Source organism: Epinephelus lanceolatus, chromosome 9, assembly GCF_041903045.1.
Source record: "Epinephelus lanceolatus isolate andai-2023 chromosome 9, ASM4190304v1, whole genome shotgun sequence".
Taxonomy (NCBI): Eukaryota; Metazoa; Chordata; class Actinopteri; order Perciformes; family Serranidae; genus Epinephelus; species Epinephelus lanceolatus.
In genome coordinates, this window is record NC_135742.1 from 6,340,507 (window position 1) to 6,358,133 (window position 17,627).

Genomic DNA, 17,627 nt, shown 5'->3' on the forward strand with positions numbered 1-17,627 from the left:
GCGAGTGCTGGACGGAGCAGTGAGTGACAACAACCCCGCCCACATTTAAGAGGACTGTTTGTGGTGGAAACGCTAGGGTCTAGGTACCATGTCTGAAGGGTTACGCTTGGTTCCAAAGGTACCATACCGAAAGTGTTTGGTGGAAACGGGGCTTTAGGATTAATTCTTCACAAGGTTTTTCTGGCAGCCAAATTATCCACAGAGGTCTCTTCCTCTCCAAAATAAACAGGCTTGGTGATTAAAACCGGTAAAAACACTGAATAAAGTTGTTTCACATGACAAATCAGTTTCTGCGACGCTGTTCCGCATTCTGTGCTAATTCAAGATCCAGACTTTTAGGAGGATTTTACTGGCAGCCAAAGTATCTGCAGAAGTCTCTTTCTCTCCGTAACAAATGTGCCTGGTGATTTAAACCGGTAACGACACTGAATAAAGCAGTTACACAGTGACAGTCTTTTCCCAGCCATCCGGAGCTCTACGACAACTGATACACAAACATATAAAACTTATATAAATGACTGTAAGGAACATTTTTACACATTTTTTAGGTTTCAATAGCAGACAGCTCTCCTGCTGAGCCTCCACCCCTCCTCTTACCTGATGAAGCTGGCTATGTAGACATGTGTGAAGGTGGCCATCAGGTACTGACAGTCGAATCGATCCATGATGCCGCCGTGGCCGGGGATAGTGTTGGCAAAGTCCTGCAAGAGAGGAGAGACCAGGGTGTCACTACATCTGAACTCAAACCTGCTGAGCCTGGGATTAACACATGTGGTTATCAGAGGATGATTTAAATCTCATTACTGTCTTCCCAATTTTTAGTGTCACTAGGTGGAGATGTGCTAAAGAGACAGTCAGCAATATTCAGAAGCACTGACTCAGCTGTTTGAGAGATGACTTTGCTCAGCTGGGAGCCCTTAAAACAAGGCGCCGAAACCCCGGTGACAGCAGTGGTGCTGCTCAGTGGCTGCTAGCAGGAGGCTGCAGTTTCCCTCCACAGCCTGCAGCAATGACTGCGTGCTACTGTGTGAGGGATTAAGCAACACACTGCTGAGCTACCTGTCACTTTAAGTAAAATCTCTGCTCTTCAGTTGAAGTGGTCCAACCTGTTTCTGCGATATTCAAATGTCTCACTTAAACTTATCTTATCTCCTGGTCTGTGAGCTTGTAGCTTGAGGTGGAGCTTCAGTCAGAGGAGAGTGTTTCCTGAGTCTGAGAATAATTAAGTAATGGCAGACTGCACAGATATTATATACCAACTTGTGAAGATAAAAAAAGAAAATTAGACTTAATCATCACCTCAAAAACAGATTTAACAGATTTGAAAACTGCACCTACAGTAGTGTATTGTCTGTATTTTCCATTATCTGTATATTCAACTTCTTCTTTTGACGCACAATTGGTTTTAATGTGGTTATAATGGAGGACGCTAAAGCAATATAATGAAACATACAGACATGGTAAATAAAGACTTAAAGGTTGTATACGTCATCCAGAGCATTAATGTAGCAGCAAACAACTATTTTGCTCAGTAATGACAGAGTGGATTAATGGCATCCTGAGCAGAAAATGTCTTGCTACTTCTGTGTGTGTTATAATTCTTTGTTGTGGTAGCCCGTCCGCACACACGTGCATGTCAGTGTATATGGGTCCCTGTGTGTGTATCCACCACTCTCCACTGCGTTCATACGACAGTTACTGATAACAGTGATTGTGTTGTTGCAAAAGCACAGCACCCACCGTCTGGTTCCCTCTCAGGTTAACCCCATTGGCTCGTGAAGCACTGTTGCTATTATTAACACTGTTCACGCTGTTAGCACAGTTAGCTGCTAGCAGCCAGTTCAGCCACCACCGTATTGAGAGCCGTGTGCAGGCAATCCTGGCTCAGACTGAATCATTAGACATTTTCACACAGAGGTTGCGTTAAAAAGCTGCGAAAAGTCCCTTCATTATGCCATCTTTGGTTATTTATACAGAAGCAAATATAAGGCAGCTCCAGTGTGTGATTTTGACAGCAAACTAAAGAGGCGTGATGGGTGTGACATATAACACAACTGCATCAGCCTCTAGTGTGACATATAACGTGCGTCAGCAGCACTTTATAAACAATTACAACAGCATTAACCTGGCAATAACAATCTTTTAGCATCCCTGTTATATTGCAGCAGATCTCCTCCTCTGCTCAGAGGCTAAGAAGCTCCCTGACCTCACTGTTTTCCCAACTTGTGGACATTTTCAGCTGCTGCTCCTCCTCTACGAGTTAGCAGCTAACTGCCACTAGCTGCTTTTAAATCTCTTGGTGACGGGTCGCACACATAATTCGTCATCAAAACGTCACACCCATCCCGTCCTGCTGGCTCACACTTCTTACAAACATCATTTCAAGGCTGTTACTACTTTCGCTGCCGGCTTTAAGGCGAGACCACTCTGTCCCTCCATTCCACAATCATACGTTTATAAAGAACGGCAAGGTGGAATAACGGCACAGTCCACCCGCCTTGAACATGCAGTGTAAAAAGGGGCTATAGATATGCTCTGAATGTCATATACTGTTCCTCTAAACCAGTGGTCCAGCTGCAGGGTCCAGATTTCTCCCTTGTTATTAGTTAAAGGTCCAAATAGTTTACTACATTTAGCGTCATACTTGTGTTTGACCATGTCATTGAGTTAGTTCTCTGTCTCTGTTCAGTAGCTGTCCATTAGTCACTCACTCTACAGCAGGAAACAGCACTTCAGAATAAAAGTTCTGTGCCAGAAATTCAAGCTGGACAGGAGAGGAGAAGAGACAAAACTGAGATGTTCTTTACTTTGATTTTGAAGGCTCGCTTGAAGCCGCTGGTAAAGAAGCCGCCGAAAGGTCCGATGAGAGAGGCGAAGGACGAGAGGAAGATGCTGTGGATCTGGAAGGGGTACAAGTTCACCGTTTTCTAAAAGAGAGACGAGGAAGAAACATTAACAAACGTGATTTAATTGACAGCAACAAGTGCCATTCCCCAGTCAGATATTGACACAGGGGAAAGAATCTAAATATGAATATGAAACTGAATCTACCTGCACAAGCTATCTGCACAAGAAATGTTCATAAAAGAGAATATAAAACTGGACATTAGGAGTGAGTTAGTACATTTTAGTTTCCTTTGATAGACTTAGAATGACATGACATATACAAAATGTTTGCACCAATGAACTACCATATTTAGACCATTCATTATATTTGGTATATATATGGTCTTAGCTGATGTAAAAGATTTTAAATCAAAGGAAAGAAAAGGACAGTCTTACCCATCCCAGTGTGTTTTGTAGCACAGCTGGCAGAGTGTACTCCTGCATCACAAAGATATCAGAGGGCTCACATTCAACTGTAAACCCATTGGTCTCACTGTTGAAGCCCACGGGACACACGAAATACTGGAACCGAGACAGGAGGTAGGCCAGCTGAGGGTCGAACGAGACACAAAGAAAAGATCAGCTTTAACTCTGTATTATTATATTATTATGACATTAAATCACCTAAAAAATTTTAAGTAAGGAGAAACCTTCACATGTGTGCACATATGTGGATATTTCCACCAGCTACATGCTAATAAACATCAATGACTGATGGTGAAAGCTGTCAGGAACGTCGAGATGCCGCAAAAATGGCACATAATTAAATCGTAAAAATCATAAAAAGGATATTTCACATTCTTGGCTGAGATGAGACTACAGACCGTGCGACTGAATATTATGAAACCGCTCTCTGGCAGTTGTTAGCACGACAGGAAACTGCCGACAGTTACAACCCAACAACTCATGAATTATGACGAGGTCTGTTTCCCATCTACACAAGAATTTTTGCAGATAACATCTCATTCTGGTGTATCTGTAACTGCGAGCTGCATGTCTGCGAGTAGAAGGAAAATCGGACCATGTGAGTGAGTCGTAAAAGCAAATAAATTGTACTCACGATGAAGCCAAAGACCACAGTGGAGAAGAACCCTCCGATGAAGCCCTCCCAAGTCTTCTTGGGCGAGAGCTGCAGACAGAAACAGAGGCCGTCTTTCACATCGACATGACATCAGCCTCACCACAATCTACATGTGATTTAGAATAAACCTCTTTCCTCCCAGCTGTCCTCGACTCTCAGTTACTGAATAGCTCCTGTGTTGAAAGACGTGCAGCAGTCGCCGTCGTCAAAATCTCTTCCATGCAGTTACCTCGTATTTAATCTTACAGAGTTGGAAAGAATAACATCTGCTAGATTTAAAGAGTGGAGTTTGAGCCAGTAGTGTTGAGTTAATCTGAGAAAGGAGTCCTTTATTAGCAAGTTTGTCCGACTGAAACGCTGCCAGTCTGTTCAGGGCTGATGAGATGTTGAGCAGCAGAGATGATACAAATGATCTTGCGTAGGAGAATATATGGAGCCCAGTCCATCCATTTGTTTTACTGACACTTATTTGGCTCAGAGTCATGAGGCAGTTGCCCAGAAATTCACTCCAGCCACACCCATCAGCTCCTGTGGGGGTGACGGAAGATCCAAAAGGACAGATAGGATATGCTGTATAACCCATACTGTGTGTTCTGGGTCTGCCCTGAGATCTAGTCTCACTTGGACACCCTGGTCAGATGCTGAAGCACCTTAACTGGCTCCTTTTAACACAAATGAGCATCAGTTTTTTGCAGATATTCAACTTGATGTCCGAGCACCTGACTATCTGTGAAACTGAGCCCACATATCCTGTGACGCATATCAATTTAAACTGCTTCTAGGGTAAGGTCTGGGACATGATCAGCTGGTAAATGGACTGCACTTCACCTTTGTAGTCTTCTGACCACTTAAAGCGCTTTTACACTGCATGTTGAGGACACCTGCAACTCCATTTTAGACACTCACACAGAATCTTAGGGGTTCAGTACCTTGGCCCAAGGATACTTCAGCACGTGGACTGGAGGAGCTGGGGATTGAAGCGCCAATCTTCCAATTGGTGGACAACCTGCTCTAACTCTGAGCAACAGCCGCCCGCAGATTAAGTCTAATGCAACACCGATCCACCCTTTTTCCCCCCTTTCCTGAGATGAAGATACCGAGATACTTTAACTCTGTCATATATGGCAGCAGAGGAGGACAGCCTCTAACGTAAAGGTGCTGCCTTCTATCCCAACTGCTTTAAACTCAGCTGCAAACTACACCAGTGCAGTCTGGAGGTCATGGTTGAGTCAAGCTAACAGGACTACGTCATGGGGAAAAATCAAAGCTACAATACAACTGAACATGTTCCATTCCTCAGCTGAGTGTACAGACTGTCATTGAAAACCACAAAAAATAGTAATATGTAATGCACAGGGATGTAACAGTTTATGTATTCATGCTGTACGTCATGGCACAGGGATCGTGCTCTGGTGTGCACAGCCACACAAAGAATACACTGTTTGTAGATTGATGCAGAATAAAAGTTCACAAGTGCAAGTTCCACCCAAAAACGTTAAACCGTACGCCATGAGCAACACACGAAGAGGCTACCTTTAAGAAGTGCTTTAACTGCAAATCAGGGATTATGAATTCAATTTGTCAACATATACATTTCTTAACCTGGTGCGAGAATTCCAGGAGTCTGGTCTGACCGTAATTTCAGTTTTGAGCAGCTCGTCACAAAGCTCGAGCAATCATGTTTTCATCATCTTCGAAATACTTCAAAAGTACAATTCATGTTAACTTTTAAAGACACAGACAATTTCACACGCCTTCATCTCTTCACACCTGGATCACTGCAGCAGCCTCTTCTCTTGCCCGAGTCAAAAATCTATTAATCAACTGCAGACTGAACAGAATTCAGCTGCCAGAGACGTGATCACATCACTCCAGTTTCAGCTTCTTAGCACGAGTTCCCAGTATGTTTTAGAATAGATCTGAAGATTTTACTGATTACTTTTAAGGCTCTTCATGGTCTCTATTCCAGCTATACCTTGTTGGGAATAGAATGATGTTATGTGTTTTACTATAAGTTGTGTTTCACTATATAAGTTTTAGATGTGTGAACAATGAGAATACTGAGATGATTTCAGCTGATCTGAATGTGTTTGCTTTGCAGAAGTGGAGAAGTACAGGAGAGGAAGAGACATGAAGTCTGAGGAGCACATACCGCAATGCTTAGATAATTAGTTTCATATATGGTAAAAAGAATAGAAAGTGATATACAGATAGTAAGGTACAGCACGTGTAGGGAGTTGTGTTGTTCTCTTGTCTTTCAAAACAGGAACCACGCCCCCACCGCCAGCGGGAAGGAGTCAGATTAACACGAGGCAGGGGCGTGGTGTGGTGAAGGAGGAAGTGGAACTGCCAATGAGAAGAGGACAACGCCTTGCGTGCACAATGACACTCTGTTACGCTCAAATATACTGGGTCAGGGAAAGGACAGGAGGTCAGACTTCGTGAACTGACACCTTTGTTGTTCGTCAGGGACGTGAAGTTGAGACCCAGAGCTCTGTAATTTTATTCCTTTACTGCTTAATAAACTACATTAACTGAGACCGAATATCTTCTCCTATTGCTTCATTAAAGAACACGCAGGACTGAGCTCACACATAGCACATTGGAGAGTAGGATGAGACTCTTAGTCCATCAACCTCCAACCTCTTAGGGTTGTACATACCAGGACGTTCTTTGAGGTCCTTGAGCAGAGGTCTTTGTCTGTTCCAGAGACCCGGCTGAAAACTTGAGGGGACAGAGCGTTTGCTGTCAGGGCCCCGAGGCTCTGGAACAGTCTGCTTTTAAGTCTCCTCTTAAAATGAACTTTCCTGATTTTATGTGAGTTTTAAGTTCATTTATACTGTCTTTTATTTCCTCAGTTTTTATATACTAAAGTGTTTTTATCAGTTCTTTTAAAAGTTGTTGGTTTCATGTCTTGTCTGTTTTAATTATTGACTTGTAAAACACTTTGTAACTCTGTTTTGAAAAGCACTCTGTAAATAAAGATTATTATTTATAGTCAATGGAGGAACGGTTGAATTGAAGTAAAAAAATACATGATTTATATCTTTTTTTGTGGGATATGGACTTTGAAAATCAATAAAACATATTTACAGAAAACAATGTATAGACTCAAACAGGAGTAATCCCTCTCAGTCATCACCTATGACCCACAAAAACTGTGTAGCGGTGTTAGCCTGGTTCCAGACCATAGACCCCGCCCACTCAACTGAGTAGGCTTGCATCTCTGGTCTGGCATACTGCAATGAATTTGCGATTTACCTCGTCCAAACGATGGAAGGACCAATGAACGCCGGGGGTGGGGGCGGGTCTAGCGATTAGCCAATCAGCGCCACGCTGATGTCAAGCTGTACGCCGGTGGGTAACTGGTGAGGATAGCAACAATGGCGACCGCTACAGATCCTACAGACCACATTAACGATGCTATCGAGGTATTTCGCCACTACTCCCGTTAATGGAGGACCAAATTAAGGAAGCTGCTAAACTGGATTTAACGGCGATGCAGCCGGGCGTGCACGACGACGGAGACATTTTAAACGGGCAATGCTCGCTTGTTTTCGGCACCCCTGAGGCATAGATACTAATGACGTCAGATTCTGGGTGAGTCGTTGATCTCTACTGATTGGTTAGGGAAAAATCAAATTCCCTTCCCCTTGTAAATCGCCTTCAATGGAGGTGATGTCAGACTGAAGGTTCTAGGAGCTTCAGTCTGACACTCAGGCTATAGCGGTGTATTTATCTGCAGAGACTTTGCCCTCTGTATCTTATTTTGCTGTGTTCAGGAAAATAAGAGCACAGGTGCACCCAAGAAAAAAAACTTGCTGACACTGTGCCAAAAACACCCAGCGGTTGGCTTTTGCTTTCACTTTCGCTCACAAGCATGCGTAAAAACCAATAATTCCTTCAAAATATACCTTTAAAGAAAGTATTAAAGCTTTTACATCTGATGCAAAGATGACAATCGTTGACTTACCTTGATGAGCGGAGTCCTCCCGAAGAAGAATCCAAAGAGATAGGCCATGATGTCATTGCAGATCACAATGGAGATCGGGACAATGAACCTGAAAAAAGGAATTTCCACAACGTGAAGAGGTGGTGGGGGAACTCAAACCATCCACAACCAAAGTCTGATCAGTTCTGGCTGTGGCTGGAAAATATGTCTGCTCTACTATAAACTGACAACTGCCACTTTTAACATCTTTTCACATCAACATTTTTTATCTTGGAGCAGTTAATTAAAACAGAATATATGACATGGATAATTATATTAATGGTTGCCCTGGGTTACGTTCCGCTGCATCACTAAACTGTATGAAGAGCACAACAACAGTGAGAACACACTTGCGACGACACATGTGCAGCGATACGTCATAGACAACGAGGCATGTCCCTCTGGTCTGTCTGCGTCCTGCTTACCAGATCATTCCTTCAAACAGGTTCTGAATGACAAGGTGGGACTGAGTTACCACAATCAACAGGGTCACATGGGTCCAAGCAAACTGGAATGGCAAACACAAAACACAAACACCACAGCGTCACTGCACTGGAATGTAGCCGCGGCTGCTCAGAAGTGTGTCAGAAATAGTGGAGTCTTACAAACAGACAGACGGACGGACAGTCGAGGTGAACAACACTGACGTAGCAAACATATGGTCGTGTGAGGAGAGCAGGCAGCAGATGGAGGAAGCTTTGTCAAACAGTTTGGCATGGGTGGCACAAATTTACTGGACATATTCAAATGAAAATTTGGTGGAATTGCATGCAACAGAATGATTAAAATAACTATAACATAGCAGCATCATAAAAACAAACAGGACTGAGTATTTGAGCAAGTAAATATTACTATATAATAATCAAACTCAGCCCCTCTTCAACTTTTGGGTTATGATAATGTAGTTGTTCCTTTTCGTCTAAAATGTCTGCACTCATGACACTTAAAGCGCTTTGCATACATTTGCAAAATATTAAAATTCAAAAGGTCAATACATGCAAAATACTACAAAATAATAACTATTAATCAAGCTACTACTGAAGTTAGTCTGGGTCGATGAAATGTGGTGCATCAAAGTGCCTACAGATGGCAGACAAAGCAAAACAGAAGCATGTGATGTGACATAAAGCTCAAGTCACAGCAGAAGTCCTGCATCAAATTTGACACAGCAATGTGGACAGCTAGTCTGTGAGTAATACAGGAAGTAAAGAAGCGGTGGAAGGGGATGGATAGGAGGGTTAGCGAAGGAGTAAAGGAGGAGGAGGAGGAGGAGGAGGAGGAGGAGGAGGAGGAGAGGGTTACTTGGCTGATACACACCATATAAAACTGCAGGCGGTAATGTTTCTTCACTAAACTCAGCACAAACATGCAGAAACCTGTGAAAGAGTAGACAACATGCTGTCAGTTTTTACTCCAAGTTGGAAAAGTATATGGTAAATCAAAAAACACATGTTTAACACATCATTTCATGTATACTGACTGGGGAGGTGTGTGTGTGTGAAATGCCTGTGACTGAACAATTCACAATTTTATAGTTCCACGATTCAGATTTTACACTGTTTTCAGTTCAGACATGTGAATTTGAGTTGAGGAGTTCGACGCCTGAAAGCTCCTTTTTCAGGTTTGTCTACCTAAACCTGGAAAGCGCCTCGGGGGGAGCTGTAACCGTCAGCAGAGTGAAAATGCTGTTGAGTTGAGAATGTCCTTGGGGGCTTAAACTGCAGCTGATAACTGGGTGGGTCCTCTGAAAGTCATAAACACTCGGGAAGAAATGTTTTCACCGACTTCAGACTCTAAAACTAACCACAGAGAACCTCGAATTCACCCATCCAAGAGGGAAACTTGGTGTCACAGCAGCACCTTTTAAAATCCGACAGCTGCTTATTTATCTTAGTATTGATCATTTTGCAGCAGATACCTAACTTTGAAACACATTTTCTCAATCAGCTTTTTGCAGCCTGGAGTGCAGTTTTTGTTGTTTCACATGAGACATCTGTGTTTTTATCTGGGCTTTTCTCAGGGTGCATTCACACCTGTAGTTCGATTCATTTGGTCCACACCGGAGGGAATAAAGAATACGTTATTGCATTTTAGTTTTGGTTCAGTTCCTGTTCACACTGACGTTTTGCAAACAAACCAAGAGGAGTAAACATGAAGTCCTGACAGGTGACTGGACAGTTTTGGTGTCATCCTGCATCATCAGGACCCACGTGGGGAAATCAAATTCCAGTGACTTACACAAGTTTATGCAGCAGCACTTTAATGTTTCTAAAGTGTTTATATCTATTGCTCTTTGGTTTCACAAAGGCTTTATTAGGAGGATCTTATTACACTGCAAATCCATCGCATGTTATGAATAATGACTGACAGAGGCAGGATGAAGAGAAGGCGTCTGGTACAGTAAAGATTCGGGGCTTTATACTGTGGGATCACTAGCCATGTTTCCATCAGCCTGTTTAGATGCACATCTAGAAGTATCACATCGGAAAATTATGATGGAAACGCCAAAATTCGAATTAAAATCCCCTGATTCGCACAAACTAAAATACGCTCACTTTAGCCGGGTTTTAGTTGATTCGAAAAAATGCTGATTTGCAAAACGGGATGGAAACAGTTATGTTCGAATTAAGTCTGACGTAGCGCACCTCTCTCCATGGTGATATCCACACTCCGGGTCGGGAAGGCGGTAATGCATTTACAAGCTGGTTGCCAACCGCCAGAAAACGTAGAAGAAGAAGAATGCAAGACTTGTTTTGTTTCCGGTTCTGTGGAAAACTCGCGCGAGTTCGTAGTTACTGTCACACACTTTTTAATGGACTAAGTGAACAGAAAATACATGGAGTTGGATACAATGATGGCAGGTTTAACAGCTTTTTATAAGGGAAAATACCCTCACTGATGTGCATATGTGTTACCATGGTTTCATGGATGTATAAGCATAAACAGATGATGGGATATACCTAGCCTTTATCAAGGTCAGTAATGAGATTGCGGACAGATTTCACGATCAGCAGATGGATTTATTATTGGTCTAGCTGTTGAAATGATGCTAAAATCACACATCTGCTATCGTAAAATCCTGCAGTTGATTTGTTTTCTTAAGGTGCTTTCACACCTGCCCTGTTTGTTGCCCAAGTTTGTTTGCCCCCTCAGTGCGGTTCCTTTGGGCAGGTGTGAACACAGCAATCACACTCGTGTGCACCAAAACAACCGGACCGAGACCTTCTTGAAGAGGTGGTCTCAGTCCAGTTACGAACGAACTCTGGTGCGGATCGTTTGTGGTGAGAAGGTGTTCCGACCTGGATGTGAACCAACTGAAGTCACATGACACATTGTTTGAGTTAAACATGAGCATGTTACAGTCCTGGAGGATTATTAATGTGCACCTCCTCCTGTACTGCCTTAATATGCACATTCAGCACATCCAATGCATCAAAACATTGTTTTCTAGTTGGAGCCGCGCCTCGTTTTCAAACTGTATGGTTTGACTAAAATGAACAATGACAGCAATATAGTCCACGATGAGCAGCGCTAAAATCAACCTGCGTAGTTGTCCCTCCATTGTGACATTAGAAAGTGTCACATTTATCTTGCAAGTGTACTCTTCTTCAACATTTGCTTTACTTCCTGGATTTTTCCCACATGGAAATTCTGACCAATCAAGAGCAGCTTTCTCACACAAGACATTTGATCTGGTCCGCTTGTAAATGCTGCCGTGAGAACACGAACCAACTCTAGACAGATATACAACTTTGTGACAAAATAAGTCCCTGATTCAGACCAAAGGAGACGACTCTAGGTCTGAAAACAGCCTTAAACACCACAAACGAGAGCCATCTGGAAGGGAACTGACAGCTGCGTTTTTGAGCAGTCTCGGTTCGGTTCAATCGATAGCTTTCACACCAGCCCAAACAAACTGTATTAACCACACAAACGGACTTGAGTTCATTTGGTCAAACCTGATCCAAACATCCACATAGTCCTGATGAAGCTGATTCTTTTGAGTGCTAAACACTAAATACTTCCCATTAAAGGATACTACTACAGTACTGTATGATGGAGCAGCCCCAGGGCTCCGTTCCTCAGGAACATGTGTGACTGGAATGGATTTATTTAAATCTCTAAAAAGGTGATTTTCATTCTGAACTAACATTAATGAAAATCAGTGGCTGCCTAGAGGGAAGGAAAACCATCATAAAAGTTTAAACCCTGTGGCAGGTGTTGAACTCAGAAGTATATAATTAATAAATAGAAAAAACACTGGTGTGATCCATTAAAGAAAATTGTTTCAGCGTTATCAGGAGAGAAACTTTCTCATTAACCACCACTTTTCCCACACGTGTGTGACTCATTAGGATATTCTGACTATCTTGATAAAGCAACAGCTCATGTTTGTGGTTTTATGGCACATCCGGCTGCAGTTTCTCGGAGCAATAAACCGTCCTCTCAGTAAATGAAAGCTCCGAAAAAGAAGAAGAGATTAAATCATGTTATTCTAAATCACTTTGTTAACTCCTGAGTTTATACTGTAAGCTTCCCCGAGGTCTTTGTTTCTCTTTTTGTTCTATTATCTCCCCAGTAACGTGATTTGTAACTGGGCTCTACTGAACACACACTGCGTCTGGTGAAATCTGATCCACCTCTGAAGAAAACGTGAGTGGAGGCCAAGGGGCCAAAGAGCGTGTGTGTTTTTCATTACACAGCAGTCATATTGTCTTGAAGGCGAGACCCACCTGCGAGGTACAAAGCGAAGGAGATGAAGCGGTGATAGCGAGCCAGGAACTGCAGAGGTTCCTCCCGCTGCACCAGAGCCCCGAAGTAATCCGCAACGGTTTCACCATAGAAGAAGTAGTTGACGCAAATCAGGAAGTACCTGAGGCAATAGAACAGAGGGGGGATTAGTTTTAATTCACAATTTCTTTTTGTTACCACGGCATGTTGAGTGCTTCTTGGTAAAGAGCGATGTTGTCCGGCCACTGCTGTGTGTGTGTACTGTATGCAAGAGTTTGTTTTGTGCACTTGGATCTGAGATGTGTGCTAATGAATGAAAAAATTCTCCTCGTGTTGGATGATGCGTGGGTCACTGGGTGTAAATGTCAGCCAGTGTTTTTTACCCTCTGCACATTGACCTGCTGTGTGTGTGTGTGTGTGTGTGTGTGTGTGTGTGTGTGTGCTCCAATTAGGCTTCATTTGCTTCCAGCATGGCAGTGATCTTTGCTCCTGGCTGCACCGAGCGCGGCTGTCAGAAACTGAGGGTGTGTGAGTGTGTATGTATGCAAACGTGACCTGTTCACAAAAACACAACCTCAGACACAGTGGTGAGTGGGTGCTGAATATTCAGAGCAACTACCTGCAGACAAAGCTGGACTAGGTCAGTGTTTTAAATAAGACAAAATCTGCCTGTTTTTGGCTTTTTAAATATCCTTACGTACTGTTACACCATGACGACAGCTCAGAATGAATATGGACCAAGCATTCAGGTGACCTGGGGTCCTGTTATAGAACACTGTGGCCCAGATGTGAAAGAAGGGCTGGGTATCATTTACATTTTTGTGATACTAGTGCCAATATGAAGCATGTTAGATACCAGACATTTAGTAGTTGATACCAGTACCAGTGGAGTTCACAACTGTCGATACCCAATTTGATGCCAGGGTGAAAAATAAAAACAAAACAATAAATCTCATGTACTAAAACATTTAATAATTAATTTAGTGTTGTAAACATGCAGACGACTAATGGCTCTAAATGACGACTATTGGTCGCACATCCTTTTACTCAAAGTTGAACATTTTCAGGGACCAGAAAAAAAACATCAAACGTGCAGCGCTCAGGGCAGAATAGACACCTTGTCACACTGCTTCTGTTTGTATCTCAGTGTAAATACGCTGAGCTTCCACTGCAGAGAATTAACAAGATAAACTAACTTTAGGGGAAAAAGTTTTTCCCTTCGACAAGTCGTGGTGGAGCTGTTGCGGTGGCTGCATTTGTCTCCGCCTTCCATGTGTTGTTGATTTTCCTGATCTGGAAGCCGTTCTTTTTCTTACTTTGGCATTTAAAAGCAGGCTAAAGCACTTGTAGGCATATATGCTACCTCACCACGTCCGGAAGAATTATCATCTGTAATACTGTACTATCACGTTTTCAGAATTTTGGCATCTACTTGGTACCAAGGTATCGCTTCTCGTGACATCCCTAGCTGTTGCGGTACCCAAGTTTTGGTACTGGTACCCAATATATACATTTCAGACACCTTACTTTGAAAAATTTAAATGTCTCAAATGTCAAATAATGTCCTAACTCAATCAGAGAGTAAGTGGACAAGATCACAATTAATTGTTGATACAGACACAGTTTGGTTGCCATTTGAAAAAGGATACGGCTTTGAGAGCAAGTACTACATTAAAGTTGGTGTCTTGCGTACATATATCTAAGGACTTCCTGGTTTGTTGATGTTTTTCTCATCTGAGAAAACTTCCAAATGATTTACCAATCTACTTTACAGTGCGTTGGACCATATATGAACCTTTTGTCAAACAAAGTTTTGATATATCTCAGATCTATCTATAAAATTCCCTGAAACATTCGCTCTTCCTGTGATATTTCACAGCATACAGTGGCATAAAAAAATTTTCAGTCGAGGATGAACTGATCTCCACAAGGCATGAAGTTAAAGATGAAACACACTTTTAAAATTTTATAAGCAAGATTACTGTATTTTTTTTGTTTTGTACGATTTTAGAGTGAAAAAGGAATGGAGCCCCGTGTAAAAGTTCGGGCACCCCAAGACATTTGACCTCTCAGACAACTTTTAACAAGGTCTCAGACCTTGATTAGCTTGTGAGGGCTCTGGCTTGTTCACATTCATCTTAGGAAAGGCCAGGTGATGCAAATTTCAAAGCTTTATAAATACTCCGACTCCTGAAACCTTGTCCCAACAATCAGCAGCCACGGGCTCCTCTAAACAGCTGCCTAGCACTCTGAAAACTAAAATAACTGATACCCACAGAGCAGGAGAAGACTATAAGGGGAGCTGTTTCCTTAGTTCGTCCATCCATTTTCATCCGCTTATCTGGGGCCAAGTAAAGCACATCCCTCTCCCCAGCAACACTTTCCAGCTCCTCCTGGAGGACCCCAAGGTGTTCCCAAGCCAGATGAGATATGTAATCCCTCCAGTGTGTTCTGGGTCTCCCCCAGGGCCTCCTACCAGTGGGACGTGCCCAAAACACCTCTAACGGGAGGCGCCCTGGAGGATCCTGATCAGATGCCCGAACCACGTCAACTGACCCCTTTCCAAGCGAAGGAGCAGCGGCTCTACTCCGAGCTCCCTCTGGATGTCCGAGCCCCTCACCTTATCTCTAAAGCTGAGCACAGCCACCCCACAGAGGGAACTGATTTCAGTCGCTTGCATCTGTGATCTCATTCTTTTGGCCATTACCCAGAGCTCATGACCATAAGGTGAGGGTTGGAACATAGATGGACCAGTAAACCGAAGCTTTCGGCTCAGTTTCACCACAAGGTGAGGAGGGAGATGTTTCTCAGTTCGTAGTGTCATTAAGAAATGGCAGTTAACAGGAACTGTAGAGGTCAAGTTGAGGTCTGGGAGACTCTGAAAACTTTCAGAGAGAGCTGCTCATAGGATTGTTAGAAAGGTGGATCGATCATGCTTTGGGCTTGAGTTGCAGCCAGTCGCACAATGAACATTTCACAGATAGAGAGAAGAATGGATTCAGTTAAAGTCCACCAAATTCTGTAAGCAAACATCACAGCATCTGTAAAAAAGCTGAAGATGAAGAGAGTATGGCTTCTACTCCAGGTACAATGATACCAAACACACCGCAAAATCCACAATAGACGACCTCAAGAGGAGCAAGCTGTAGGTTTTGCCATCACCCTCTCAGTCCCCCGACCTAAACATCATTAAACATCTGTGGATAGAGCTCAAAGAGCAGTGCATCAAGACAGCCCAAGAATCTCACAGAGTTAGAAGCCTTTTGCAGGAAGAATGGGTTAAAAAATCCCCCAAACAAGAACTGAAAGCCTCTTAGCTGGTTACAAAAAGCGTTTAGAAGCTGTGATACTTGCCAAAGTGGGCACTACTAAGTACTGACCATGCAGGGTGCCCAAACTTTTGCTTCGGACCCATTTCCTGATTTGTTATCCTGAAATTGTAGAAGATTGGAAAAAAAAAAAAATCTTGCTTAAAATACTGAAGAAATGTTTTTTAATTTTTTGCCTTTTGGAGATCAGTTCATCTTTAACTTGCTGAGGTATTCAAAGCAAACCAAATTTTGACCAGGGGTGCCCAAACTTTTGCATGCGACTGCATGTAGGCATTTCCTGTCTGAAATATCTATGATCAGAGAGATTTGTACAAGTGTGTACACATGTACTGTTCTGTTGAATTGACCCTTCGCTAAGTCCCGCTCCAAGATGCAGACTGGCCAATCATGAAGTAGCATCAAGACAGCACAGACCAGGGTCCGACAACAACACAGCTGTGCTCCATTGACTCTAATGCAGTCATTTCAGATTTCCTTCATTTTCAGGCTGGTTTTGTGGCTTTGGAGCTAAATGTTGTGCCTGGGGCACGTCGTGTATTAATGATACTCGTTACCTGGAGAGGTTGGAAAAAGATATACGTTTCTTCCCTGTTCCAAAACCAAAATCAAACCCTGAAAAGTGTAGGATTAGCTAGCTAGCTACTGAAGATATAGCCTACTGAATGTATACACATGCTGCTTTTGCTTTTTAATGATTATAACAGTGAAACAAAGACCGACCCTGCTGTACAGGAACCAGTGAAGGGAAGCAGGGAAACTTTGCTCGTATTCAACCAGCTGTGTGTCATCACAGTGTGTGCAGATGAATGAGATCCCTGCTCATCCGGCGGCGGAGGTTCCGGTTCATCTGCAAACACTGTGATGCCACACAGCTGGTTCAATATCAGCAAAGTTTCCCTTTATGTTCATTGTCTTGTGTGGTGATCAGCAGTGATGTGGTGGTTCACTTTTACACTGTGATCTGTAGCCTATAGTTTGGCTTTAGCTTCTAACTATCTTTGTCTTTTTAACCTGTTGTTGCTGCTGACTCAGTTTGACATCCTGGATATATCCTTCAAACACAGACTGTAGACCGCTCTGTCTGCTTCTCTCTGGAATCACTGTTTCCAAAAATATAATAACATTTCTTCAGGGAGTGCAGTTAGTTACAGTGTGGGCTCCATGCTTACTCCAACAGCTTGTCAGACCATCACAAAGGGGCGGGGCTTAGCAAAAGGTCAACTGTATGAGTAAAACAGTGGTCACAAAACGGCACCATCGTCAATCAGAAGAAAAACACCATTCAAAAACACACTGCCACTGCAAGACATGAGCTAAATCAGAGTAAGAACACTGCAGTATTACTCTATTAAGGCTCTGTTCACAATACATCTTCAGTATATCTGCTGTTCACTGTGAAATCCATTCTCCTTACCAGCTTAGTGTCCTGAACCAAGGCAGCTCATAGGATTTGTAAACTCTGTAGCCGATGGTGATGATTTCCTGGAAACACTTGATTTGGACAGTCATGACCTACGTCACATGATGGGAACGGAGGAGAAATATGATTAACGAGCTCAGGCCTGAGGAACAAACTGAGAGTCAGTACTTTTTGATAAAATCTCTT

At 42.9% G+C, this 17,627-nt stretch overlaps 1 protein-coding gene across 2 annotated transcripts in view; it reads right to left on the bottom strand.

The window, feature by feature from the left end:
• The window catches only part of cds1 (CDP-diacylglycerol synthase (phosphatidate cytidylyltransferase) 1), a 63,091-nt gene that overhangs the window by 7,310 nt on the left and 38,154 nt on the right, over positions 1 to 17,627 (bottom strand). Inside the window, exons 4-13 of one of the 2 annotated variants that reach the window (XM_078170464.1) lie at positions 17,436 to 17,533; positions 16,070 to 16,120; positions 12,692 to 12,831; positions 9,276 to 9,334; positions 8,384 to 8,466; positions 7,941 to 8,028; positions 3,947 to 4,015; positions 3,283 to 3,435; positions 2,808 to 2,927; positions 598 to 701 (exon numbers count right to left, since the gene is read on the bottom strand). In XM_078170464.1, the coding sequence (XP_078026590.1) occupies positions 598 to 701; positions 2,808 to 2,927; positions 3,283 to 3,435; positions 3,947 to 4,015; positions 7,941 to 8,028; positions 8,384 to 8,466; positions 9,276 to 9,334; positions 12,692 to 12,831; positions 16,070 to 16,120; positions 17,436 to 17,533 (965 nt within the window). The remainder of the gene's footprint in view (positions 1 to 597; positions 702 to 2,807; positions 2,928 to 3,282; positions 3,436 to 3,946; positions 4,016 to 7,940; positions 8,029 to 8,383; positions 8,467 to 9,275; positions 9,335 to 12,691; positions 12,832 to 16,069; positions 16,121 to 17,435; positions 17,534 to 17,627) is intronic. The other variant, XM_033619981.2, reaches the window with a different exon arrangement.